Source organism: Thermobia domestica, chromosome 1, assembly GCF_964235325.1.
Source record: "Thermobia domestica chromosome 1, izTheDome1.hap1.1, whole genome shotgun sequence".
Classification (NCBI taxonomy): domain Eukaryota; kingdom Metazoa; phylum Arthropoda; class Insecta; order Zygentoma; family Lepismatidae; genus Thermobia; species Thermobia domestica.
In genome coordinates, this window is record NC_137454.1 from 104,890,435 (window position 1) to 104,918,420 (window position 27,986).

At 35.0% G+C, this 27,986-nt stretch overlaps 1 protein-coding gene across 1 annotated transcript; it reads right to left on the reverse strand.

The window, feature by feature from the left end:
- Positions 1–214: 214 nt before the first annotated feature.
- Fcp1 (RNA polymerase II subunit A C-terminal domain phosphatase Fcp1) lies at positions 215–27,986 on the reverse strand. The gene is made up of 7 exons (XM_081761434.1): positions 27,456–27,986; positions 20,701–20,857; positions 19,458–19,583; positions 15,663–15,907; positions 13,725–13,915; positions 8,825–10,306; positions 215–6,552 (listed from the first exon to the last, which is right to left on the reverse strand). The coding sequence occupies exons 1-7, from the start codon at positions 27,722–27,724 to the stop codon at positions 6,284–6,286; spliced, it is 2,739 nt and encodes a 912-aa protein (XP_081617560.1). The 5' UTR covers positions 27,725–27,986; the 3' UTR covers positions 215–6,283.

The following is a 27,986-nucleotide window of genomic DNA, read 5'->3' on the forward strand; positions in this document are numbered from 1 at the left end:
AAATCGAGTACATACTGAATATTGAAAGAACATAACTAGAGTGATTATCTGACTGCTACTCTATAAATAATAATAAAATTATAATGTTCAAGCTTAATATGTCCTGTATTAAGTCGGAAACACATCCTTGGAAATAAAATCTGGCACCGGATTCCTTAAGTTCAGGTTTTACTGCAGAGTAGTAAGGGTTTCTTATAATTATTAATGAAAAAAGATTATGAGATTGAGTGTATTTCATAACATCGTGTCATTCAACATATCATTCAGGAGGAAAAATATGACAATTTTTAAAACCAGAAAAACTTAAACATTGACAGAAATTTGCATTACATAGTAATCATAAAAATAACTTTTGTTTCCTACCATATGTTTCGTAAGCATAAACAATTGCGAACTTTGTAAAGGACCTTTGAAATATAGTCAAATTACTAACAAGTATTAAAAGTTATTCTGGATTTCTAGTCGAGAGAATACATGATGATAATAATAATAATAATAATAGTCGAAATTACAGAAGTTCACTTTATTCTTATTTCTAAACTAATTTTATCCACACATACTTTTACTTAAATCCAAAGAGATAGAGCTAAGATAAAATAAAGCTGAAAGAATTGTTCCACTATAGTCAACACTGCTTGTTACAAATCGACATTCACAAATCCGGACATCAATAATCCGTTTCGTTCAGATTTCTGGTGTGGATTTCATAGCGCATTTTCAAATTTACTTCGTTGGCGTACCACTTTTATCTGGAGAGGCCATTTGTTTTCATGGCGCTGTAGTCTATAATGAGTTGTTGGGTATTACTTGCACCTGCTACTAACATTCCTTCTCATTTTATTGCTTATTTACTACTACTACTTTTTATTATTATTATTATTTTAGGATTGTATTGGTAGTCATTTTCTGTTAAATATACATAGCGCACACAATCACCCAAAATCTGGCTCTCCTCAGGTTTGAAAGTTGCCGGATTTTTAAATGTCAACCTGTACTCTAATGAAATATAATATTTGTTGGCAGTGCTATTTTTTCTGGTGGCATGAAGTACCAGCACGTTTTCTTGAAGTTTTTAAAAGCTTGAGCTTTCTCTAGCCATTTTAAAATAATGTATATATTCTACATTCTGCAACTGAAATATCGTAAATGAAATGAGAAACAATGGTGTGTCGGAGGAACTGTTAGTGTGGAAGTTGCTCTATTTAAACAAAAGACAAAAGAAAGAAAAACTTGAAATCGAACAATTATTAACCTCTCCGCAAACTTTAGAAGAGGCAAGTCAGTCCTCACTTCAATTTGATTTGGATTTGTCAATATGATTCATTTTACACAATAAATCCTATAATTATCTATCAGATGAAATCTGAACACAGTTTTTTTCTCTCAATATAGAGTGTTTTTCACTTGTTTCCGACTTGCTTATAACTATCAACAGACGTAGCGCAGCAAAGTTTGACACGGATTTGGCTTGGTGTAATATAAATGTTTATGAAGGTCAACACAAATGGGGGCGTTACTCCAATTGTCGCGCCTGCACAAAGTAAATGTGATTTTCATCTGTTATTGTTGCGAAAAATTTAAAACTCTCGGCAAAATAGAAAGCTGTATGCCTAAGTGTACTCCACTGACTCTATTAAGTCCAAGAAAACACTTGGGGAAGTTGCGCTGGAACTCCCGATATACTTGAAATATATTCATTAACATGCTGCAGGTAAGCATTGATGGTACTGATATCCACTTTAACTAGTGCTATGAGATCATTATGTTCCACATGATAGTTATGTAACAAATTTATTGCATTATAACAATACTTTGAAAGTGACTCAGGATATCTGAGGCCGAAAGCAAATGGAACTCATATATACCACAAAAAATTAAATGAAATCTTTGAGTTTTACGTCCCACGGTTATGTCAGGCTAAAGGGGACGGTGATGATGAGTAATGAAGAAAATGGGAGAACCCCGAGAAAACCCACGCACACGGTGTTTGTCCACCACAAAGTTCACTTGGCGGGGGGCTGGGATTGAACCCGGGACCCCAAGCACCAGAGGTGAACGCTCTAACACTGAGCCACCGCGGCCCCACATATATACGTGACATGTGAATAATGGCTTAATATACTTGTAGCAGAATAAACTGTGTAGTTATAACTCTTTTAAAATTACTAATAAACTATTTCATTCGCGGAGTTCTGACCCTGGTACATTGCTTTGCTTTGCCAAGTTTTGTAAGCATTACCATTAACAAATTAAAAATGCTTTAACAATTAACGTTTTCATTTTCTTACTGATGTTATTATTTGAGAATTATCTTATGAAAAAGATAAAAGCGTGCGGAGAAATTTTCCAGAATGAATAATTTATTTAATTTTAAGTAATATTTACGGATAAATTAAACCACATTTTACCATTCGCAATTCATTCACGTAATTTCAGTGACAATAAACATGACACTTAGCAGTACTTTCCAATTATGTTGAATGCATGAAAATGTAAATATGTATATGATAAAGGCAGTGTCACGCAACTTCAAAGCCTACACAAGATTCCAACATCTTTAGCAATTTTCTGTAACTTACGAGGGTAGTCCCAAAGTACCCGATCTAACAAAGAAAACACACAAAAAAGAAAAAAAAAAATATTTTTAACATAATATCATTTCAGTTCGATACAAATTTTCCAGCGATATTCAGTATCTTCGATACCCTGTTTTATAGTGGGAACCGTCGAACTCTTCAAAACAGTCTTTAAACGCGGATTCCATCTCTTCATTGTTGGCAAATCTTTTATCATCGAGATATTTATTCAAGTTTAGAAAGAGAAAATAATCCGAGGAGGCTAAATCTGGCGAATAGGGCACGTAAAGAAGCAATTCGAACTTTTAATTCATTGATTTTGACCATCGCGATAACGGATGTGTGCATTGTCTTCATGAAACAACTTCCCTTTTTCGCCAAATGCGGCCGTTTTTTCTTGATTTCATCATTTAAACGCTCCAAGAAGTTTGCATAATACTTTTCTTTCTTTTTCCTTTTTGAAGATAAATTAAAATTATACCATGCGTATCCCAACCTGACGTCATGACTTTGCCAGCAGATGTTACTGTCTTCGCCATTTTGGAGCCGATTCTCCCTTCCGTTGTTTTGACTTCCTTCGGTCTCAGGTGTGAAATGATGAACCCATGTTTCATCCATGTTTATGAATCGACGCAAAAACTTGGCTTTATTGCTGTAAAACATCTCGATTGGAAGATCCTCACGACGCTGTTTTTGTTCCGTTGTAAGCTAACGCGTCACCCATCTCAGGCATAGCTTTCTCATGTCCAAATTTTCAGTCAATATGTGATGTACAGCACTTTCTAAAATACCTACCATGTCTGCTAGCTCGCGCACTTTCAGTCTACGGTCATCCAATACCATTTTCTGGTTTTCCTTCATATTTGGCATGGTAACCTCACTTGGTCAACCACTCCGATGTTCGTCTTTGACCTCATATAAACTCTGCCACCCAATATTTAACTGTTGTAAGCAAAGAAGCAGACTCGCCCAGAGTAAAATCTAGATCGGTTTTGAAATTGGTTGGACTGAAACCTTTCAAATGGAAGTATTGTATCACATAACGATGAACCATCTTTACTATGTTTACAAATTCATGAAAGCGTTTACTATTGATGGCTGTCAAACAAATAGTGCCGTCCTCAAACTTCAAACTTAAGATTTATAAGGTTGGTACTTTCGACGATAGTAATGTTTTTCAAACAACCGCTATCAATATGTCAGATCAGATACTTCTAGTATTACCCACGTAAAGGTATCTTTATTCAAACTATATTAACATATGTAACTGTACCAAAATATGCACTTGTTTCTAGCTAGATGTACCATCATTTTATAATAAAATCACCCATTCTACATCGGAAATTAAGAATTCACGTAAATAAAGTTCTACTTGGGTTTCAGAAAAATGCTATACAAGAAGTTGTGTGTGTTCAGTTGTTTTACGAAACAAAAATTCAACATGAAAATTTAGGGTTGCGTTTTACATATCGCACACCCGGTGGAAGAGTGTTACAAATCAAAAAATGGTAATTTTGAGTTATCATCGCTCAAAAGACAATAGAGAGAGAGAGAGAGAGAGAGAGAGAAGCGAGCTCTACCTGGGTATTTTTGCATAAAGATAACTAAACAAATTAACCCCTAAATGGCGGAAATATCAGTATTCCAGGGAGCGATTTTCATAGAATAACGAACTTCTCTATTTCCACATGTTCCCACATGTGTAATTTTGACTTGTGACAGTCTTTCACCGGGTGTGCAATAAATGTAATTTTGTTCGTCAGCTCTAACATATAGTAATATTCAGTTCTTTAAATAAATAAATAAAAAATAAAATAAAATAAAACCACACATTTGTAAAGCAAAATTGTATGACTATTTTTTTCCACATTCGTTTGGCGACTAAATTTAACACTTTTTGCCGATTAAATTTACCGTTTTTAGATCAATGATCAAAAATGACATATGTATGCAATAGTTCACTGCCAAAGAATCTTATTTAAAATATTTTTATGTTAAATCATTATTACTTTACAAAACTATTTGTCATGTGCTTTACAGATTGTAGAATAGCAAGTAAAATGAACATTTGACCCGCAAACATAACAAGGAACTATTTTAACTATATCGTCGAAGCGATTATCGTAATACGCAGTACTTGGTATCCAATTGTTGCTAACATACATAGATTAAAAAAAAAAAAGCGCTGAAAATTGCAGTTACGATTTTACCTTTAAAGTCTTACATTTTAAATCCTGTGATAGTTATTTCTACACTGGAACTTTCCAAATCCTTTATCAGATGTTTTGGAATGAGTTTAGTTAAAAATAAGTTATAAGTTTCCCATTTTTCCTCCTATGTTTCACTGTTGTTCCAACGTGATATGAAAAACTTTTATAAAAACGAAAAACGCTGTATCACTATTTCTAATATGTTAAATTAAGTTCCTTATTTATGTACACTTTTTAACTATTTTTTCAAAAATTAAGGCTCTCGCTTGATCCAGACGCTTCGGTGTAAAAACACTATCCTAGGATTTAAAAGGTAAAAGTAATATGAATTATTATCCTGTGCGTTCAATTATCAATGGCATTGTAACCAGATAATATTAAGACCAAATATAAAAGAAAAACTGTTATATCTAACACGTCCGTCTTTATAAGTAACCATTATTGCTTAAAATCACACAAGCACCAAAAAAAAAAAAAAATCTTCAATAACGTTACGTTACGTTACATTACATTCAACACAAGTACACCTCCAGTCACACACACACAATTAGAAAACAACTAATATTATTATGAATATAAAAATGTGCTTCAAACCTCGCTTATTTTCAAGTCTTTTCTACATTCAGGTTGTCTATTTTAAGAATAAATATTCTAGGATTTTACAAAAAAGTAAAGGAAAACTCTTGAAATAATTACCTCGCTCTTTATTCACTTGCACCATTCACATTCCCTTTTAATAATTGATAATTCTTTCTGTATTACTTTTTTTTTTCTTCAATAAATCACCTTGTCATCGAATTCAAATTTTAATTCTAATATTTTAAATACACATCCATAATTAGAAAGTTTCACTTCTAAGCGCAATTTGAAAAATATCTTACGGGGAGCAACAAGAATAATATTTTTAATATCTTATTAAAACCAATACTAAGTGTCAGAAAGCATCACTTATACTACTGAACGGTTGAACTAATAGAAAAGATGTGTGCTTCACAATTCACCTTTAAAATTCACTAACAATGAAATTATTTTGATATTACACTCTTTCTTGAAATATTTATACAATATATATTGAACAGTCATATTTTTCCTCCACATTGTATTTTGGCTTCTAAAATCGAAAACATGTTCTGATTTCTATTATATTCTTTTTTTTCCGATAGCTAATCATTTAGAACTACTTAATACTAACAATGTAAGGAAACACAAGACAAGCGTACAGAAGGCCATCGCACAACCATAACTCTACTACAAAAAAGTAATTTGTACTGTCAGCAGAACATCTTAAGATCCATTAAATAATGCCTTCTTAACACAACACTTCACCCTACACACTACTGCTTACCTGCAACTCACTGGGAAAGCAAATGGGAATTACTCTAACCTTAAAATTTATGTACAATTTTTACTTACACGTATATACATATTGAAAGTCACAAATAACAAATGTATATACATAACTGGAATAAAGGGAAATAATATTCATGAGAGAGACACTCACTGCCTTCCAGCCAAAAACTCCCTTTCGAGAGCTGCACCCATCATATTCCACTCCCTATCATCCATTTCATCACCGCCATTATCGTCACTCTCAAAAGTGTCATCCACATCACCGAGATCTAAGTCACTAGGAAGGCCTTCTCCCCGCCGAAATTTTGCACTTGGCATGTCTTCGTCTGTCTCTGTCCCTGTGCCTGTACCTGTTGCTGGGTCTCGTTCACGCTTCCTTCTCTGGGATTCTTTTCCCCATCCTTTCGGATGATCGCCTGAAAAAAAAAAAAAAATGTTTTAGTGCACAAAATAAAATCAACACTTGTATGAAGACGCAAATTTAATATTGTCAAATTATGCGCTGGAACTTTCCATTGGTATTAAAAACTGCATGCACTCACTCATCTATCGTATACTGTACCAAAGTTTCTCTATATTTTAAGCTCCAGCTCCTCAGAACAAATAGCTATAATAATAATAATAATAATAATAATAATAATAATAATAATAATAATAATAATAAAGCTAGAATAACCACCTTATGAGTATGACATCCAATAAATTAGTGAAAATGTATTTAAGTCTTTTGCCGCATAACATCGTTTTTAATATTTCAATAATCTGCTTGCTTTCTGCAACTCACTCATATGACGATCTACTACATTCTTCCTGCCACTCTTATACCAATCTGCACAAAAACTCAACAAATTTTCTCATCATTTGTTCAACTGCTTCGCACCACGTTTTTCCTACTTGTCTATTGGCTAGTACTCGCGCCTTTGGTATACGTGTTCCCGGGGTCGATTCTCGATGGGAAAGTGAACGCATTACGGTAGTTCGAATCCGTTTTAAATTGTAGATCCAAGCTTCATATAACCTTGGTGTTCAAAAGGAACGCTAAACACCAATAAAAAAACAACTGCCGCACCAAAATTTAGTTGAGATTAAAAAAATAACTAAAAAGTAGCCATAAGTGCACTAATTTTCTAAGTAAACTTAAGAATTATAAAATACTACAGTAAATTCCAAATAAGAAAGAAAAAATCTTCAACAAGAAAAGGATGGGAAAAAGTTCTTACAAGATTTTTAAAGAATATCCATTTACTTTTATGGATTTTCACCAGACTCGTAACCTACCCTTCCCTGAACAAGTAGGATAAGTTGTACGAATGCGTGGAAAAATATTTTGTTCACGACAAAATAAATAAATAAGAAAGTATGTATAAATATACACTTCACAATCTAGTTAGGATATTTATACGCTATTTTTAATACTTTCTACGTTGAACTACAAATTTGCAATCACACTTGAGAAATAAAGTACTGCAAGCTCCCTTCCAATACCAAGGCCGCTTTAATATCCAATACGTTTTATACAATTACATACACCATAAAATAGTAAATACACGGTGTTAATGAATTTTGTCATTAATTTAAGAGTTAATTCCTTATATCAAGTGAAAGAAAAACGTTCTAATAAAAATGGATCGCAAAACACTTCCTTTGATAGCTACAAACGCTGAAAATGTGAAACGTTTTAAAACGTTCTGGCTTGAAAATTATGGTGTCTCGCAAGTGGTTCAAGGCATTATACAGGAACTAGAAACATTTCGACGTTCATCATCTGCACAAAAGTTAAAAAGATAAAACCACATCACTTTCTCCTCCTTTTTTAAAATTGTAATAAACTGGTATGTCAGTGTGGTGTTCCTTTGTGTATTACTAAACTAATTATCCTAGTTATTAGTTCTACGACTCACTTTCTCAGTTTCGACAAAGGGTTTCGCGATATAAGTTGATAATTATAAATTTTACTGAGTGGTAAGATGCAATTCTTTGTTAGTTACTCACAGGGATATACAGAAAAACTTTTGTATTAAACAATTAGACAAAGCTAAGATGTTATCTTAGTTGAGTTTAAAGAGTCTTTCCAAATTATTATTCCTACTACTCACAAGACAAACCTATTGTTTAAAAAAATACAATAACTCTCTTTTGATAGAATGAAATAGAACTTTTCTCCCACTTACAGAATAAAATATAAGTGAGAAAGATGTTCTGTGTATATGTCGTTTAAAAAGTTATTTAATTCAGTGAGCACTACTTCTGCATGGTTTATCCACAAGAGAAATGACTGTCTTATATTTATCTGCCATAAAAATACTAATTCTACCAATACATAGAGTATCTTAACGAGACAAACCACACTGATGAAATGGGCGTGTAAATTAGCAGAAAAGCTACAAGAAAATCGATTGTTTATAACTGTAGTGGTTTGAATAATATAGCTTTTAGACTAAAAATTAAAATCTGAGTTCCACTCAGATCCATTAACAATTTTACTGCTTTGTAACGATTACCGTTTCGCGTCTACATAAGTTTATCAAAACTGGTACTATAGCACTGCGGAAAACTATGATCACTATCTGTAAAATCTTAACATTATAGAGATATCGAAAAGTGAGGTGGATTCATACATTAGAAATACAGTATTCAATCTATGGAACTTTTACAATTTCAATAAATTCTAATAGATATTCATCTTACCTGTCAAACTATCTGCAGAACTACTACTCGATTCTTCTTCATCCGATCCTTTCGGCTGCAAAATTGTCTTTAGTGGTTTAATTTGTGCCGCCTCTTCTTCACTTTCTGATTCATCGGATTCATTAAATATATCCTCAACTTCTTTGTCCATATTTGCAATGTCCTCTGAGGAGAATGACAACAATGGATTGATTGTATCCATAAAACGGCCGGAAAGAGTTCTCACTTTACCCGGTGGAGTTGGACATTCTTCGTGATTATCACTACTTTTTCTCACATCACTAACACTAGCACCTACATTCAAGTGTGGTAACACCCGTTTTCCGGTAACTGGATCATACGTAGGGAAAACGTCCATGTTTGTACTTTGGATTTCATTATTTCTTGTTCTTTCACATTCAAAGGGTGAGAGCTGTTTTTCCTGATTTGTGTCTGGACTACCACAATGTGAGGGAGGTTTCCTATTCACAGTTGTATTTTTGTTCAAGGGGAACAGTCTCTCATCCACTCGCTCCCATCTCTCTGCACAACACCACAACCAGTCCGGAGTCACAATAAATATCCCACCCACTCGCCGCGCCTCGTTCACTTTCGCTGTTCCTAACCTAGCAGCCACTAAATGGGTTGTCCCCTCATCTTTATCTGTCTTTTTGGGAAGTACTTTATCAAACACTTTGGCTCCCAAACTTCTAGCTACAGTATATGGTCTACTTTTCTCTAATGGTACACACGTTGGTACAACACCACTAAACACTATATTTACACCTTCTAATACTTTTCCCCGAACGTACGGAATAACGTTTTTCAAGTCAGGCACTTCGCTCTTACCATCCTCTCGTAACTGATCGTAAAGATTATAGAAAGCTTTATGAATCAATTTGAGTATTTCCTCCAGGTACAACAAATAATCGTCATGGTCTTCGATTTCTATCAAGTCCTCTTCGGCTTCTGCTTTCTCCTTCGGTGATGTCTGAGAAGAATCCGGCATTACATTCTTTTCTGCACTCACATCCGGCGGTTTCTCTGCTGTTTCTCCATTATCAGCTTCATTCTTCTCACTCTTTTCTTCCACTGTATTGAGATCATCTGTTGGTTTACAATCTACTACTTTCTCCTGCTCATCATCATCAGACACTTCGAAATCTGCTTGCATGCCGTCCGTGTCTTCGTTTTTCTGGTCGTCATCCGCCGTTTTTTCCTGAGAAGCATCCACAGAAGCGTCTTGACTTTCATCGTCCGTGAGTTGTAAATCTGATTTCACAGCCGCTATTTCCTCCGCTTGTGTCGAAGGTCCTCTATCCTCGCTGCTTCTGCTGTCATTCAATTCTCCTTCTTCCTTTTCACTGCCGCTGTTTCTGCTCTTTTTACTTGCCTCGTCTGTTTTATCCACGTCAGTTTCCATTTGCTTATCATCAGGTTCGCCGTTTTGTGCACCGTTATTCTTATTGGCATCACTTTTGTTCTTGTCCTTCTCTTTTGATTCTGAAAATCAATAAATTAAAAGAAAAGAATGAAAAAAAAATATTACAATGGGATGAGAAATTAGCATTTCAAGATGTAAAATGTTATAAATAAATTTCTTCTGGTTGTATTTTTTCTTCGCACTTTTTAAAAATGTATCTTAGTTTTATATTTACTAGGATCATTAGTTTTTGCAAGTACTGGTCACACTCTTCAAAACAATGAGTATGGAATTTTAATTTTAAAAAACTGGATTCAGTTGACCTCTAAAAACACTTCAAACCTGCAGTTTGAGTGAAGCGACTTGTGAATTCAGTCTAATTACGACTGATGGTTAAACATGGACTTCTCTAAAGCTGGGTTGTCACTTTGTCTTGTAGCTGTCATTAAAAAATCTTGTAACCCGATCTTTCTATTTACTGTTTACACATTACAACTTTCTGAAAGCAAGAAAGATATCTCCACCCATGCAGCACTGCACTCTAGTGGACAAATAGTGAACCCCCTCATTAAAAACGAGTATTTTGGCGCGCTTTCTGTTCAAAAGAATCCGTTGTTTCGGAAGCGGAGAAACTGTTTTTTTTTTCTTTCTTTATGTTAGCGCGAGGGCGATAGCAGGTAGCAAGATGACCCAGAAAATTTCACATGGTTTGACTCCTTGTAAGATAATAAAAAAAAATAAAAAATAAATAAAGGTGTATGTCCCTTTCAAGATTATGTTTATATGGAGAAATATTGTAGGGTTGCAAGATTTTTTTTTAAATGACAACTACAAGATTCTTGTAAAATGACAACCCAGCTTAAGAAGAATGCTCAATTTTACATTTACAACGTTACAAGCTATATGAAAGAGCTAAGGAATCCATAAGAAATTGCAAGCAGTTTTTAGGAATCAAGGGTATTTATTTGACAGATTGATTCGAACATGGAGCACAGGAGAAAGAGTTTGAAAGGTAATCCTCGCTCTGGTCGACCTCGGGAAGTTGTAAACAAAAGAATACTTCAACAGGGTGAGGTAACTGACAGACGGAAATCGTCATACCACCATGGATATGTTAAGTATTAAAGTTGATATTTGGTAGTATTGATATGATACTCCACCACTATTTGAATATGAGGAAGGTCTGTGCAAAATGGGTTTCTCAATCTCTCACTCATGAGCAAAAGATAGGGAAGGAGTATGCGGTAAAATAGCTGACTACGTTTCCACTGAATGGTCCAAGATCAGTTGTACTTCGACAATTTCAGATCTTGAAAACGACTTTTCACAATGTTATTCCCACGAAGGACATTAATGGTTGACTGCATGCCAGAAAGTCGGGTCACGCATTTGGGATGTATTATAGTACTTTTGTATTGAACCTTCTATTCAAAAAATTGAAAATAAGACGTCCAAACAAAGGAACTTTAAGAGTGCTGTTTTTGTATCAGCTCATATGCATGTTCAATTGTGCATAAACTGAAAAAAAAATTTAGGTTCTTGAACAGCCACCCACCGAGGTCTCGATCTCCCATCATGTAACTTCTAGTTGCTTTCTCGGGTGAACTCTCATCGCTGGAAAGCCTTTTAAGAGAGTACAAAACCCTCTTCAAGCCATAAATTTAGCTTGCAGACAATATCTCAATCGGAGTACCGTGGTGCCTTTGATAAGTGGTAAAAGCGCCTGCAAAAATGAGAGGTATGATGGAGCATACTTTAAAGGATCGCAAAGGCAAATACTTTATTCCAGTTCATTACATGGATTTTGAAAATGGAACTTAAAAAAACTTTCTGAATGACTCTTGTATCTTACTCATCTCATTGCCGACGAAGTCAAAACGTGACTCACGAAAATACTTGAGATAAAAGACGAGCTTTCAGTTTCCACACCCTAACGATTATCAAAGGTATGTGTTCTTACTTTTTTATTTATTCATTTATTTATTTGAATAATATTATGTACCGTTCAATGTACACTGGGATCATCAGAACCGACAACAGTGGAAGTCGACCAGGAAATACATCTGAAAGTACTGCCTTTGGCATTCGCCTAGTGGAACTGAGGAAAACTCTGGGAGAACCTGTCACAATGACTGGCCACCAGATTGAACCCGGGACGTCCCGATTGCGAAGCAAAAACTTTCCACAAGCCTACGCCTGCTACGATTAATCCTATGTAATTTATTATAATACTTGTTTGCGTATATAATAAAAAGGGATACTTTCGTCTTGCATAGGATGTCCCTAGGTAGTAGTCCAATTAATATTGCAATAGTACATCGCACTATTATATATAAAAGAGCAAATATTGTTACTTGTGTGAGGTATTATTTTTCTGTAAGTCAATACTAACTTGAAAGTAATATTGTTATCTGCAGGTGTATCATGGGGTATTATTCATCTATAAGTCAATACTAAATTGGAAATAATATCGTTATCGTGATGTGTCATGGGTATCATTTTTCTGTAAGTCAATACTGACCTGGAAATAATATTGTTACCTGTGGGTGTGTCATAGGATATTATTTTTCTGTAAGTCAATATTTATTTTTCTGTAAGTCAATATTAACTTGGAAGCATTCCTAAAAGACCGAAACTATCTTCAAATGCTCAACTATATTTCAGGCACAAATGCACAAGAGAGCACCCACAGTAATATTTCCAGGTTAGTATTGACTTGTGTTCCTTACGTTCAATCAGCAAGTATTATTTTCCTACTATATTTCGCAAATCTCACTGCTTATTCACATAGTCTTATTCTCCGGTTTACTTCTTGAACTACTGCGTATAACTCATGTTTTTACACTTATGTTCCAGAAAAAGAATAACATTTGCAGTTAAGGTCGAAATTAAGGATGCTTTTTGCCTTTTTTGAGAATCGGTGAATTATACATAGAACAATTTATGATCAACATATAGTGTTCGCCATCTTTCTTTTTTGAAACAATGATGTTTCCATATTATTAACACTGAACTAGATGGATATTTTGTGAAGTGCACTGACTCGGATGCTGTAGAAATCCGGTTCAGTACTCTCAATAACCGGCACTGAACCGGTCAACTATTGAAATATGTAAATCATATACCTACTGTTACTGCACCGAAATATGGAAACACTTTTGTCAACAAAAGAACCACATGGTCAATATAAATTATTCTGTGTACAGTTCACCGATTGCATAGCAGCACACAAGAATATTTTGAGTTATTACTCAGCATAGTTCGATTCTCAGTTATAACTGCAGCCCTTCGTTATGTAACTAGTATTCTTTTCAAAAAACACGAACATGTTTTCGATGTTTGGAAAACATATCGATTCTGAATCGAATCTCTTCCTACCGCATCATAAGTAGGAGTAGCAAACATTCACAAATGTCTGAAGCATTGTAACATGAATAACGAATCAATAACACTGAGAGGCAATAAACACTAACCTTAGGAAAATTATATAAGACTCACCTATAGATGAAAAGTCGTATCCTTCCTTTTCATCGTTCTCTTGCTTTGCAAGGCCTGGGGGTGCATTGATGTCTCCAGTATGCTGGAAGAAATGGTATGGCCGAACATGGATCAGATTTGGAGCATAATTCCAAACATCTTCTCTATCGTCAATAATACACACCATGTGATCACCACAAGGGAATAATGCTCTGAAAAGAAGTAATAATAATAATAAGCAAAGAAAGTTTAACAATCCTATTTCTACATGGAGTTTCAAATAGGTAAATCGTAACTTCTGACTAAAGAAAAAGTATTGCAAAAATCAGTAATTTTGTTTTCAACCGGCTTTTACATCTTCTCATGTTCTCTGGTTTTGGCTACAACGATTAAAACATACAGATAAATACATTTAAGTGCCAAAAGTCATGGGATAGTGGTAGGATATTAGTTGACGTCATGAACGTTGGAGAAGCGTGTTTCAGTGCTGTCAGTTAGACTATTGTGAGTGAGGTAGAATGTCGTGTACCATCATGCTAGCAGGGTATGGATGTGGCGCAGACCCTATCCAGCCATAGACCCAAGTTGTCAACAACACACTCAAGCTGATGATAGCTCCGTAACGGTTTGAGGCGGGTTTACATGGCATTATTTGGGTTCTCTGTTCCGCTTGAACTGGACATTGGTCGATCATCGCCATGTCTAGCTGTTTGGTGACCATCTCCAGGCCATTATAGGCTTCGTGTACCCTGCAAGCAAAGGGATCTTCCAGGATTCCAATCGGCCATGTCACCGGGCGGCAATGATGCGCAACTGAGTTGAGAAACATTCTGGTCCCTTCAAACGCATGACTTGATCCCAAAGATCTCTGGATATGAATCCTATCGAATATATCTGGCATATCATCAAACAGGCCTCTCATGCCAAGGATCCCCCACCTACACCATCGATTTGTGGACGGTAATCGAGGCTGCGTGGCTACACATCCTCCTAGCTGACTAGCAGTAAATTATAGGGTTCCTATCACGTCGAATCGTCGCACTTTGCCGTGCTCGAGAATATCCCGCACATCATTAGATAGATATTTCATAAATTTTGGCACTTAAGTATATGTACAACACCGAACGTACTTCAATGCATCGAAATGGATATCACACTGAATAAACACTGAATACACATCTGGGTTGTGTATCATGAATTATCGGATTTTAAAATGTGGAACTGAAAGGCCATATCAGAGTAACACAGAAAGGCACTTAAGCGAGATAATCGCGTGTGCAGTAATCAACTTTTTACAACGATTATAAACTTGCATAATTTCCTTATCAAAACAAAAATGAATTATTTTTTTAAGTTTTACGTCCCACGTTTATGCCGGTTAAGCTAAAGGAGAGGTGATGATGAGAGATGAATGAAATGGTGGAATGAAGAAAGTGGGAGAAAACGGGAGAACCCCGGGAAAACCCACGAGCACGGTGTTTGTCCACCACAAAGTCCACACGGCGCGAGCTGGGCTCTTTTTCTTGACTTTCATGACAGTTCTCGGATTTCGTGACTTTTGTGACCGATAGATACCCTGAAACAGGTCCGAGAAAATCCATGGACACATTGTTTCCATCACAAACTCTCACGGGCCTAGATCGAATCAAGAACCCCAACAGGCGAGCGCTCGACCACTGAACCCCCTCTCTTACCTCTCTCTTGACACTGCTGCAAGAATTCTACAACTAATGGTCTTTTGGATGGTCGATCGAGAAGAGCATAGTCAGTACCTTTTTAGTTCATGTGTGTCCTCCTAACTTCTTTATATCCGACAAAGGAAGGCACTCGTGAATGCCAAATACAATCAGCAAACTGATTTTACTCTGCAACGAATAACTGAAATCTTTATATAGGACTAAAACTGAGTAGCCACACGAATATATAATTCTTTCATTAACAAAGGAAAAAAATACTTACTTGAGATTTGCTGTTTTCGACGTCGCGTTAAAGCACTCATCTCTAGAAAGTATTCGATGGGAAAAATATCTTCCCTGCTGATCGAGAAACATGGCGATCATGTGTGCGTAACTGCGGGCTCCAAATGTGCAAATATGAAGTTCATATAAGTCGCTGATATTTTTCAAGAAAGTGTGTGTTCCAGGGCGCAATCTAGTGTGATACCAAGGTGATATACCGCCATGTAACTGGAAGTGATATACATCCTGGAAAACCAATTATCATATGTTACTGATAAAACTTTATCGGTTACAACATGTATTACATAGAAGTCCGACAGTTTCCAATGTACCGTAGCACACAACTGCCATTTGACTATCAACACCAATCAGTATCATTCAGAGAGAAATACAAAAGAAACAGTAGTACTCATTAATTACAGAGGCGTCAATACATATATCTGTTTGGCAAATAATCAAAGCAGCTTCACTGTCGTAGTCAATATCTACTGAGCAGAGAAATTTCATTTTTTTTCCCCTATAAATTTACTTAAGTCAATCCATATATTCTACAAAAAGTAAACTAATGTCGAAACAGTATTAAAACACTCCAATAATTTACCGGTATATTTCATTCACAATCCTTGGAATTTAATAATGGTATCAAACTAGTATAATAATGTATTTCAATAAATACGTTAGTTGCCAAAAAACTAATATAAACAATGTACCTACAATAAAATACCTTAAAAATATTCCTCTTAATCGTACAATCAAGAACTATTTGATAGCTTCAGTGCCGCCTTCTTAAGTCAACGTTTACATTAGGGAAAACCTAATTTTGTATATGAAATCAAAAGTTCAACGGAAATGTAAAAAGCATAAAAATCGTTATAGTTCTATAGTAATGTGCAAAACAGAGGAAAGATGTTTGCAACAAAAGAAGATAGATAGATACGCGCAGACGAGGCTTCTAAGCTCGCTAGAGATGACAATGAAAGACAAAATTAAAAACTGAATTATACGAAAGACAGTGGGAAAGGACAGATAGAAAATCGAAACAAGAAAAAGATTGAAATGATACAAAGTGTACAAAAAAATTAACAGGAAAAGAAATTGAAAATGGAAAGGTTAAGATGATGTGAAGAGAAGTAGATTAAAAGAGAAGCTCAATGAACGGAAAAGGTGGGACTTGGTTCGCAGCTCAATCAAAAAAAAAAAAAAAAAAAAAAAGAACAGGACAAAAGAAAATCGCTTGAGTTAATGGAATTTATTTCAACAATGACAGGGATGGGATGAAATGACAAATATTGCATTAACTGAATCTACAATAAGGCAATGATCCTCCAAGATGTCATTATGGCAGTCCTTACAATCAGAATTACAGTTTACTTACTCTCTAATAATACAGTACAAAAAATTGTCCTGTCACATGTACTTTACTGCATGGTCCCCGTAATTAGAGTATATGTGTAGTCTATAGACTATGGTGATGAAAGTCCCGGACGTGATGATTCGCTTCAAATGACACCGATAACAGATATTCAGAGTTGTGCTCCATCACAATATGAAACCTCACACAAGTATGATCATCCGTCAAAAAATGTTGGAGCTTAGATGGTAGGTGCTGCGACACCTACCAGGATCTCCTGGTTATGTGCCGTCAGATTTCCAGTTGTTTCGCTTCCATCGTTCTAGATTTAAAATATAGATACCCTTATCAAATTTAAGATTTCAAAATTACTGTATTTTCCTGTGTAGTAGCTATGGTTCGATCATACACCGTACAGGAAAAGAAATTTCGGTATGCATAGAGTAATTATCCTACAATTTCCAACCGTCAGTGACAAAAATGCAACAGAAGCGGCTCCTTGTAAGCAGACTTAAGAGGGTTCGCAAGAACTATGTTAATATTTTTGAACTCAAGACAGAAAGCAATGTAGGTTTTTGTGGTAAGCAATGTGGCTAGAAATGCATTAAAAAATTCTTAAAACAAAATCCCACTTTCCTCACCAGGCGCCAGCAACACACTTACTACTAAATAATAATGAAACAAATTTATTAATCCATCTTTTGATCTTTTGTTCGTAACTTTCTACCAGTTGTATTGTTCTTACCCCTCTAAACAGCCATTACAATAATTAACAATTAATCAAATTACTTTATGTCGTCGGGAATAATGACCCTTCAGATATCAAACCCTGTTTGGCCTAAGCTCTAAACTGTGATAAACACAGCCACGTGAAACTAAATCTCGCTGATTTGCTGTTGGCCTACCGACGCTTGTACTTCTCCGCAAAATAGTTCATGATATTATGATTACTTTTACAATGAAGCTCCATATAAAACTGCTACATTATTATAAATGACAAAAAAATAATAAGGATTACCTAATATGTGTTTAATGAAACAATAGAAATAAACACTAAGCATGCGCAGTAATTGTGGCTCCAATTCACTGTGGAGGCGTGTTCTGCTTTCAAGCCTGAAAGACGGCTGACATGAATCCCCGTTCCGCGAGTGTTGTGGTGAAACACCAACAAGGGAAAATACTCACTAAGCAACAACTGTTTACCAGCGAAATTCAAATTATTTTTTTAATCTTTCGAGTTTTCTCTTTCTTTTCCGCTGCTGCTGTAAGTATTTACACAACACAAGACAGTATTGTCAAAATGCACGTGTATAACTTGCTCCTCCCCGTGGGGAGTGGGAGTGATACATCACTAGCCAATCGTATTTGTGACAAGCGGACGGATACAAATATTTTGTTTATCGGAGTTTAGAGCTTACGCTGAAAAGGGAATAGTACTCGCTAACAATTATTGGACACCACATCACATGTTTGTGTTTTGTTTACTATTCTCACTAAATTTTAGATCCTCTCTTATTTCCAACCAATACTACGAGAAACTATCCTCCTTGAAGTAGAATTTGTTCGCAATTGGTAATTACCACTGATGATTAAGCTCTTATCTAAAACACCTTGGGAAGTACTTGTAAGCGTTTATTAACTTCCGAGAAACTAGCTGCTCTTTCTGTTAAATTGGAATTGTAGTAACACAAGTGTCCTCTTACTGTGGTTCAATTTTGTAATGTAACATTCCTAAAGTACTCTGCAGTGCACTGTATGTGTTATTAGGAGTTAGAACCTCATTAAAAAGACACCGTTCTCATTTGACAAACAGAACAACTATGTTCTTGAAATTATTAATTCACTTATTAGTAATTGTCAGGTAAGTATTTAATCACAATCCTACAAAAATTTTCTTATATCAATCTCCACCACATTACAACCATCAATAGTGATGTTCACTGCTAACGATTTTTATTTTTGTTTTTCCATTAAGATATCATGTTTACTTTCATTCAACATTGAATCACAAAACATTAAATGAAGGAAAACTACCTTGTTTTGATTCTTAAAAAGTCATTTTTCTAACTCTTGAAAGTACATTATATATGCTACTTACAGTACGCAATTTCGTTCTACAACTAATTATTCCTAATAATTAAATTTGGACATCTAAGATCGACGTATTACGTCATTCGGATGGAAAATACTTGCAGAGTACGTACAATTTTAGTGAAAAAGACGGAAAAAGAAAGAAATATTGTTTAAATGATGACAAAGGTAAAAGGATAATAAAAACAGAATCTAGAGAGATATATTAAGCGTCCTAACTGGATTGAACAGGTAAGCAAACAAACAAACAAATGATTTACTGGCGGACCTTTGTTTTTGCAACAAGGAAATTCAGGTTTCTTAAGTTACACAATTAATGAATTATTCTTACAATTAAAACGGTATTTAACTTACCTTTAAATTCGCAGGTATGTTATCGTTGGTGGTATGAATCAAAGTCTGATCTAAATCAACCAAAAGAACAAGCTTCCTATCCTTCAATAATCGTGCCTCATCAGCTTTCCCTAATATTTGTGCTTGCTGCAAAGTATAAGGCAGAAAAACAAAAGTTAATGTTTTTTATCACTATTAATGTTTACTAAATTTAAGATAGGCTATTTAAGTCACATTCACTCCTCTCAGCACCATACATAGTTGAATGAAACCCTACATTTAAGTCAGGTATCACGCCTCTCAGCACCGTACATAGTTGAATGAAACCCTACATTCTATCCTTTTTATGAACTATTTTCAGTTCATGCCAAACTATTGTTATATCTTTCTTATCTGAGTGCTATGACTCAAAAGCTCATTCCAGAAATAGCAGCACAGAAATACAAACTTATGATTATTCATTACATGTAAAACGAAAGAGAAGAAAATCTTACTATCAAATTTTAAACTGATACCCTCAGATTTAATCTACAATGGACTAAAGAATTTTATATATCACGTATTTCATATCACAGCAAGTTTCCTTCAGATGTGTCGACGAATAGCTGAGTAGATCTTGAATTTTTTTTTTTTTTTTTTTTTTTTTTAACATAGTTAGTTAGTTTAAGAGATATGCATTCCATCGCATTACAGACAAAAGTAATTAAATGTCCCGGTATATTTCTAATATAAAGAAATTGCTCTTACTTTTTTAGCGATAAATATCTAGAATTAAATTTTCTGTACCTGTATTTATTATACAAGTGAGAGTAGACCATCACCATCTGCAACGAAAGCTAAGTTTAATAGATCTTGCTGTTATATTATGATACTGTTGCATTGGGTTAAGCGACCCTTGCAACACCAGAGATTATATGAGATGTGATTTACTTAACGTAGAATCCGAACCACATGAGCCCCACCAGGAATCGAATACGCCAAAGATGAGTACGCTAACCACATTGCCACGAGGAAGACCTATATTCTGATAGTCAATCCTTTTAAACAGTCTCATTTTTCATGAACATTTCCAGCGGATACGTTTACATTAACATACGGACATTATAAGAGGAATAATTTCGCTATAAGACGAATTTCAGCTTCCGACAATTAACTTTATAAAAATGTAGATGGTTCTTAACTCTTCTTTATTATAATACAAGAAGCCTGTAATTTCTCAGCAATCACGCCAAGGATTAACAAGAAATTTAGAAATATAACTAACCTCTACACTGACTTTGAGATCAGGAATGCTGTGAATCATCGGCACGGAAGCATTGTGAAGTTTGTCTTCTGCTTTCCTCAAATCAGCACCACATTCTGCACACATGTCCCTCATTACAGTTGGATGAGTGCATTCTTCCAATTCAAGTAAGGGGCATCTGGAAATAACATAGTAACAACATTTAAATTCTGGACCATGTGATTAGCGATACTATATTATTATTTAGAATAAGGTAAACTTTCCAGTGCTCTTTGTTAGCGCACTGTACTTAACAGCATAACACTGAAAATTTTTCACTCTCATTGCACAAATACTAAACTCATACACAAATACTAAAGTCACACTAATAAATAAAAATTAAAACTTCCGACCTTAATCTGTAGTACAAATTTCAAGTCGCGATCCTGCATCCATCTGCAGGTCTGCTATTCAGATTCCTTAATACTACATATTACGACAAAAAAGTTATAAACTGAAATTATTAATCTTATCCGCGAGGAAAGAAAAAAAAAAAGTTAGATGAGTCTCTGTTAGTTCCTTCAATAACTTCTTGAACTGCTATGCTAAACTTACTATGTATCTTATCCTGTGACTGTCCCGGAAGAGGACAATGATATTTGGAAACTTGGGCAAAAAACAATTTACGAATGACACTGCATTATTTAGCATTTGTACGTGTTCTAAAATAACGATTTTATATTAAATTAGTAGTACATCACTTGAACAAAGACAAGCACTAAACCACTTAAAACCCGTTCTCTATTCACTCTCCACTTTGCAGTCGCCTTGAAAAAATACAGTGTAATTTATATTCACACTGAGTTTGTGCTTTGGTTAATTTGCGTGGCACCGTCAAAACATCCCCAAGTGGCCGAATTTTCTTTTTTACATTACACTACGAATTTCAAAGAAATATTCAATTCGAAAACTTTATTTCTGACTACTCAATCTATTTAAAAGACGGCAGTTTCTAGAGCTCAAACGGCTTTCTTTCATAAGCACAAATCAAAAGGAGTACTTTTCACAAAGAGAGTGTAAATAGTTTCATCCTTACTCAACAATAGCATAAAATCTAACTGTGACACGGAGTTCGATTGTCAGTTTTTTTTTTTTTTCATATTTTAAACTCTGCAAAAGAATGATTTGTAATCTCTACTCATTACCGTTACAATAGTGAGAAATAAATAATTTCCAACACATAAGAGTCTGTGATAATTCGAAAATTCGTCACATTTTAAACATACAAGTTGGGTCATTCCATGTGAAATCAACAAATTAAACAGGAATTTCTGACCCGACCATCTTAGATTTTTACCAAATTTTAGTATTTCATAGGGATGGTCGAGATATAGCAAAGTTGTAGCTTCCTGTGTGGCAAGGTTTCTGAATTATGGGGGCTCAAAACTACGAAAACATCGCCCACTTTGGTACATACACGAAACTTTCGGACAACACTGCTCTTGATCTAATTAGTGTAAAGAGCTGATTCTTGTTTCGTTTGAAAGAGCATAAAATAAGCTTTCCAACGATATATCGCATGCCTAGTTTGGGAAGAATATCTATTTAAGGTCAGACAGTATGACCTTTTTACCTTGAACTTTTGAGAATGCATATCTTCGATTTTTCTAAAACTTGCATATAATTTACACACAAGCTTACTCTATAACATAACGGAAATAGAAGTTGGGACAGCAATGGGAACTTTCAATAAAATTGTTTTTTTTTTTTTTTTAATAATTTTTTTTGTACCAGACAGAGTTTTAATGTGTAAAGCAGTTTGCAACACTGTAGCATTGTACAACAGCATGATAGAATGCGCAGTCATCTGCTACAGAAAGGTTTGGAAGATTGAGAGGTGTGGATACGTTAGTTAGAGGAATGTGTTGATAGGGGACTGAGTCCACACGTTCAAATGTACGATTGAGGTGTTTATGTGCTGGTGCTGCCTTTGTAATTGAAAACAGAAGCTTGATTGTGGTATCTGCTAAGTCAGTGTTCCAATGGTCAGTCTTATTTAACGAATTGTTATATCAAAATAATGTCATCGTCAAGATTCAAGAAGACAGTTTGCTGCAATGCATTTAATATACAAGGTCATGAGAATGTCAAAAGAAATTTGAGAAATATGTTGCCGTGGATGATTTCAAAGTGTTCATCGCTAAAAGATGCATTTAAAATTTGTGATTCCTGTCGTAAGAATCTAGCAACACCTTGTGATGCGAGTGCGACTCCTGTAATAACAGAGAGTGTGATGATTAGCAGCACCGATGCTGGAAATAGTGATATTGAGCAGTGCGTCAAAGAAAGTGCGTTAGAATCTCTGAACCGCAGCCCAAAAGATCACAAAATTATTAGATATTTCTACAGAGTATGGGAAGCAAAATGCAGCCGAAAGTGAAATTATAATGCAGTTGAAAGAAAAAATTCGAACAGCGAATAGAAGTGTGCAAGTAAAATTGCTAACTGTACTTCCAAAAAGTTGACTTGTCAGAAAACATCAGCAAGAATTTCACTGCACTAACTACATGGCTCGTAAAGCAAAAGAATTACTCATGAACAATCTTCATATCTTAAGGATCTGAAAGAAAAACTTCTTGATAAAAGTGCATTGTTCTTTCCGATTTTGCAGAAAATTATTCGTTCGTTTTCCTAGAAGCGTCACAAGGTTTCCACTGGAATAACGGTCAAGCAACTATTTTGCTAATACTCCAGAAATCCCCAGACGTCTACAGATATAACTGGCAATGTAATCGTCAGATATGACTGTCTCAAACATGATACAATTTTAGTGCACCTATTGCAGAAAATACTTAATACCTTTCTGAGAGAAATTCGGTTCTGAAGATTTAACAAAATTATTCTATTTCTCCGATGGAGCAGCAAATCATTACAAAAATCACAATAACTTCATCAACATTAGATACATTAAAGCTGCTTTTTTTGTTGTTGTTGTTGTTGTTGTTGTTGCTTGCTTGCCGCCGCACATGAAAAAGTACGTGTGATGGACTCGGGAAACTCAAAAGAGACTTGATGCAAGAGCAAGTTTGAAAAGACCTTATAGTGACCACATAATAACACCAAAACAATTATATGATTGGGCAAGGCAAAATATAAAACATATGGCCTTAAAATATGTCACGAATAAGGAATACGAAGCGGAAGCGTCACACCTGTGGCTTTCGTGGTACGTTATTTTTTTTAAAAAAAAACAAACTCTTTTCCAGCTTGGACACGATAGCTGTTGCTTTTATTATTATTATTATTATTATTACATTAAATGCAGTGTTGCAAACTGCTTTATACATTAAAACTCTGTCTGGTACAAAAAAATAGTTACTAAAAAAAAAAAAATTTTTATTGAAAGTTCCCATTGCTGTCCCATCTTCTATTTCCGTTATGTTATAGAGTAAGCTTGTGTGTAAATTATATGCGAGTTTTAAAAAAACCGAAGATATGCATTCTCAAAAGTTCAAGGTGAAAAGGTCATACTGGATAACCTTAAATAGATATTCTTCCCAAACTAGGCATGCGATATATCGTTGGAAAGCTTTTTTAATGCTCTTTCAAACAAAACAAGAATCAGCTCTCTACGCCAATTAGATCAAGAGCAAAGTTGTCCAAACTTTCGTGTATGTACCAAAGTGGAGTATTTTTTCCTATTTTTGAGTCCCCATAATTCAGAAACTTCGCCACACAGGAAGCTACAACTTTGCACGATTCCATATCTCGACAATCAAGGTTGGCAAAAACCATGGTTTTTATTGAAAAAACCAAAAAACCAGTTTTTTTTGTGTGTTTAAACCCGACTTTTTTGGTTTAAATAATTTGCTCTATGTATTTATATCACATATGGACAGAAATAATTTTGTTTCGCCTTGGTGTTGTTATACAACAATCGGGTTATTCTGGAAGGGGTCACATACACTTAAAGCGGAATCCAAACCTCTTCTTGGCTTACATCGGAGAGAAATTGTCCATTTGAACTCGAAACCGAACTCGACAGTCTGCCGACTCACTCACGAAAAACTTCTGATAAAAATATATTGTACTGATCTTGACATACTTGTTAATAAAATTGTCAAGACCCATTTCACAAGGACAAAAAAATAAACAGTTGCACAAGTGAAACCATTATACAGAATTACATATGGACAGTTTCAAAATACTGCAGAGTACAGAAGAACTAATTTAGTCCAAGTAAGTTTACTACAACTTTTATTAGTCCAAGCTAAAGAAATACAACGACTTAATTTGCTTATCAGTAAGAAAAGTGAATAAAGATAGGAATTATTTGAATCCACTTTGGTTCTGACCCATTTATACATAAATAGATACCAAAGATACTTCTGATTTCAATAAATGGAAATTCAAAAAAGAATTACCATTCTTTGTATGACCCTCTCCCCTCCCCCTCCCCCCCCCCAAAAAAAGTACGGCACTTCGATGTATTTTACCAACAGTAAACATTATTAAAACGAAACAATATTTAGATTTTTTCTTTGATCGCAATTGCATAACAATAATAACAAACTATTAAAAAATCACAAAAGAAACATTCATAAAGTTATAAAAAGAACAAAAGTTGCTTTTGTAGCATAATCTCTTTGAGTGCTGAATGGGGAATTTAGGTGTGAATATAATACGAATAATATATGGGAAACGTGATAACCCACAAATGTGTGTTCATCAAGATTTTACGAACACTTACAATTTTACGAACAATTTTTGTATTTTGGTTTAAAGCAGCCAACCCTGTCGACAATCCCTATGAAATACTAAAATTTGGTAAAAATCTAAAATGGTCGGGTTGTGGGCTTTGTTGATTTCATATGGAATGACCCAGTTATTAAAAGCATAAACTTAGTGTAAACATATGTTACGCCTAATGTTCTCAAGGCGACTGAAGTGAAAAGTAAATAGATTAACGTTTTCTCTGGTGTTTCACGTTTATCTTCGTTCAAATGGATTACTACTACTTTAAAATAAATCCGTTATTTGAATTTTTTACAGAACACGTGTACAAATGCTACATAATTAAATGTCATTCGTAAATTGTTTATTATCTACGTTATGAAGAAATGTTGTCCTCTTCCGAGACAGTTACGGGATAAAGTCTACGCCACACAATGAGTCTAGCGTAACAGTTCAAGAAGTTACTGAAGAAAGTAGCAGGACTACTAACTTCGGAATAAATGCCAAGCATTGTATGTGTAACTATTTACTGAAGTGAAAGGCGGCATACACAAAAATGCAAATTGGGTATAAGTAAAATCTGTCAAAATCTGGTAGAGCGTTTCTTTTCAACTGTGTCCCTTATGGTGCAACTGTTGTGTGTTCTCCCGTATTCCCCTCGAAAGAGGAAGGACAAGTTGCTCCGGCCGAGATCTTTCAATTGTTGGATGCGGAAGCATTGCCACAATGAATTATTTCATGGACTTCGCTGTGCTCTCTCGTTAGCCATTCTAAGTACCTATGATCTTCACTCAACAAGATCACACGATTGAATGACAAAGTGGCAACACAGCTGAGATGATTCCCTTCTCTTCCCTAAGCAAAGGGAGGGTTTCCTCCGTCAGAGGGTGGGACCGAAGTATATTTCGCGGTAATGGTTTAGTAATTTGGGGGTAACACTAACGAAGACAGAAAAAAAAAAGTGCCCTGTGGGCCTCTAACCCACCTTCACTCGCTAACGCGGAGTATGTTTAGTGCAAGGGGTCTAGAAGCACGTAAAAAAAACACAAAATTTACAAGAGAAATGAATGATGCAAGTACTTAGAAGTAACATAACGTAACCAAATACAACCTAACCTAAGCTAACCTTAACTAACCTAATATTAGTAGAAATAAGCGAAATTCTATATTTTTTGTAAAATTATGCGGGACCCCTACACTAATATAACATAAACGAAACCAAACTCAACTAACCTAACCTACCCTAAACTAACGGAATGTGAACCGAAATTACAAAAATTGTAACATTTTCTAGAGAAAAGAGCTGGACCCCTTCTGTTAAACATAGGTCGCTAACGCTCTGCAGTACTGTCTGAATTAAATGTTATTAACCTAGTCGAATGTGAATAGAATATAGCAAAAAAGTCGGTTAAAAATCTGGCCCCCAAAGCTAAACAATAGCCTATTTCGAATATATTTTCCGAGGGCTTACCTGAGATAGACAGGCTCTGGCTAGAACCAATAGAAAGCTTTAACCTAAACCTGAAAATGTAAGAAATCTACCGGTATAAAAATTTGATAGAACCGTCTGCTCAAGTAATGCCATTGTCTTTCATATACACTCATTCATTTTAAACGCAGTACAGAACTTGTATTAATTTGACACTTGTATATACACACACTGGTTTTCTACAATATACAGAAATACTCCGCCAGTGGACATTGATGTCCCAGATAGTCCTTTTCCATATAGAATTGTTCATTGTAACCGTAAAATTACAATTTTTGACTGTGTATTGTAAATGTGAACCGCTCATGATTTCATGTATGGACCCATAAATTGCATTCCTGCCGATATTAATCTGCATCTACGCATATATAAGAATGGTAACAATTATTCATTCATATCTGTTGCTGAAAAGTGCGACCGGGGTACACCGTTCGAACAAACCAACTTTAGTATTGTACTGAGACCTTGATAACGAATGATTATTAAATAAAAATTAATGTTACTCTATTTTAACTGAATTAGTATAAAATAATGTGTATCCTATTGCTTCTTAAATAATTGTCAGTATACTTACCCTGGTTGCAGAATATCTCCCTCCTTGACCAACAGTTTGCGTACCGTCCCCACTTGCGTTGTTTTCAACTTTTTCTCTTCACTTTTACCATTCTTAATATTGGTATCGTATAAGAGAATAATACGTCCAACTGACACATTTGTTCCTTCCTTGACCTTCCATTTAACAAGTTTAACAGGTTTTTCTGTTGGAAGAATTACTATACCAGCCTTTTCGCCCATATTGACCGGAAGTTGATTTTCATGAACAAATATAAGATACCATTTCATTGGCTCCCATTTGAGTTAAATTTTGATTATAACCAATGGTGAACTAAGTAGCAATAGTCAACAAACAAGCAACGCGTGTCATAACAGTCAAGTTCGTTATTTACACATCGCTTTTTACATACTTTTACAAAAATTATTATAAAACCAACACTAATATTTCTAGCTGAATTTATCACAAGTTAACATTCATGCATACAATGTGTTATTTTATTAACTGGAAGGTTAGATAAGCACTTGTTTCCTTCATTCCTTCCTTACCTTG

Excerpts from the sequence above, each read along its gene's own strand:
- Fcp1 (XM_081761434.1), bottom strand. The coding sequence starts at position 27,724 with ATGAAATGGTATCTTATATTTGTTCATGAAAATCAACTTCCGGTCAAT. Across the intron at positions 15,908-19,457 it reads ACATACCTGCGAATTTAAAG|GATGTATATCACTTCCAGTT; the intron begins GTAAGTTAAATA and ends TTGGTTTTCCAG. Across the intron at positions 6,553-8,824 it reads TTCTGCAGATAGTTTGACAG|GCGATCATCCGAAAGGATGG; the intron begins GTAAGATGAATA and ends TTTTTTTTTCAG.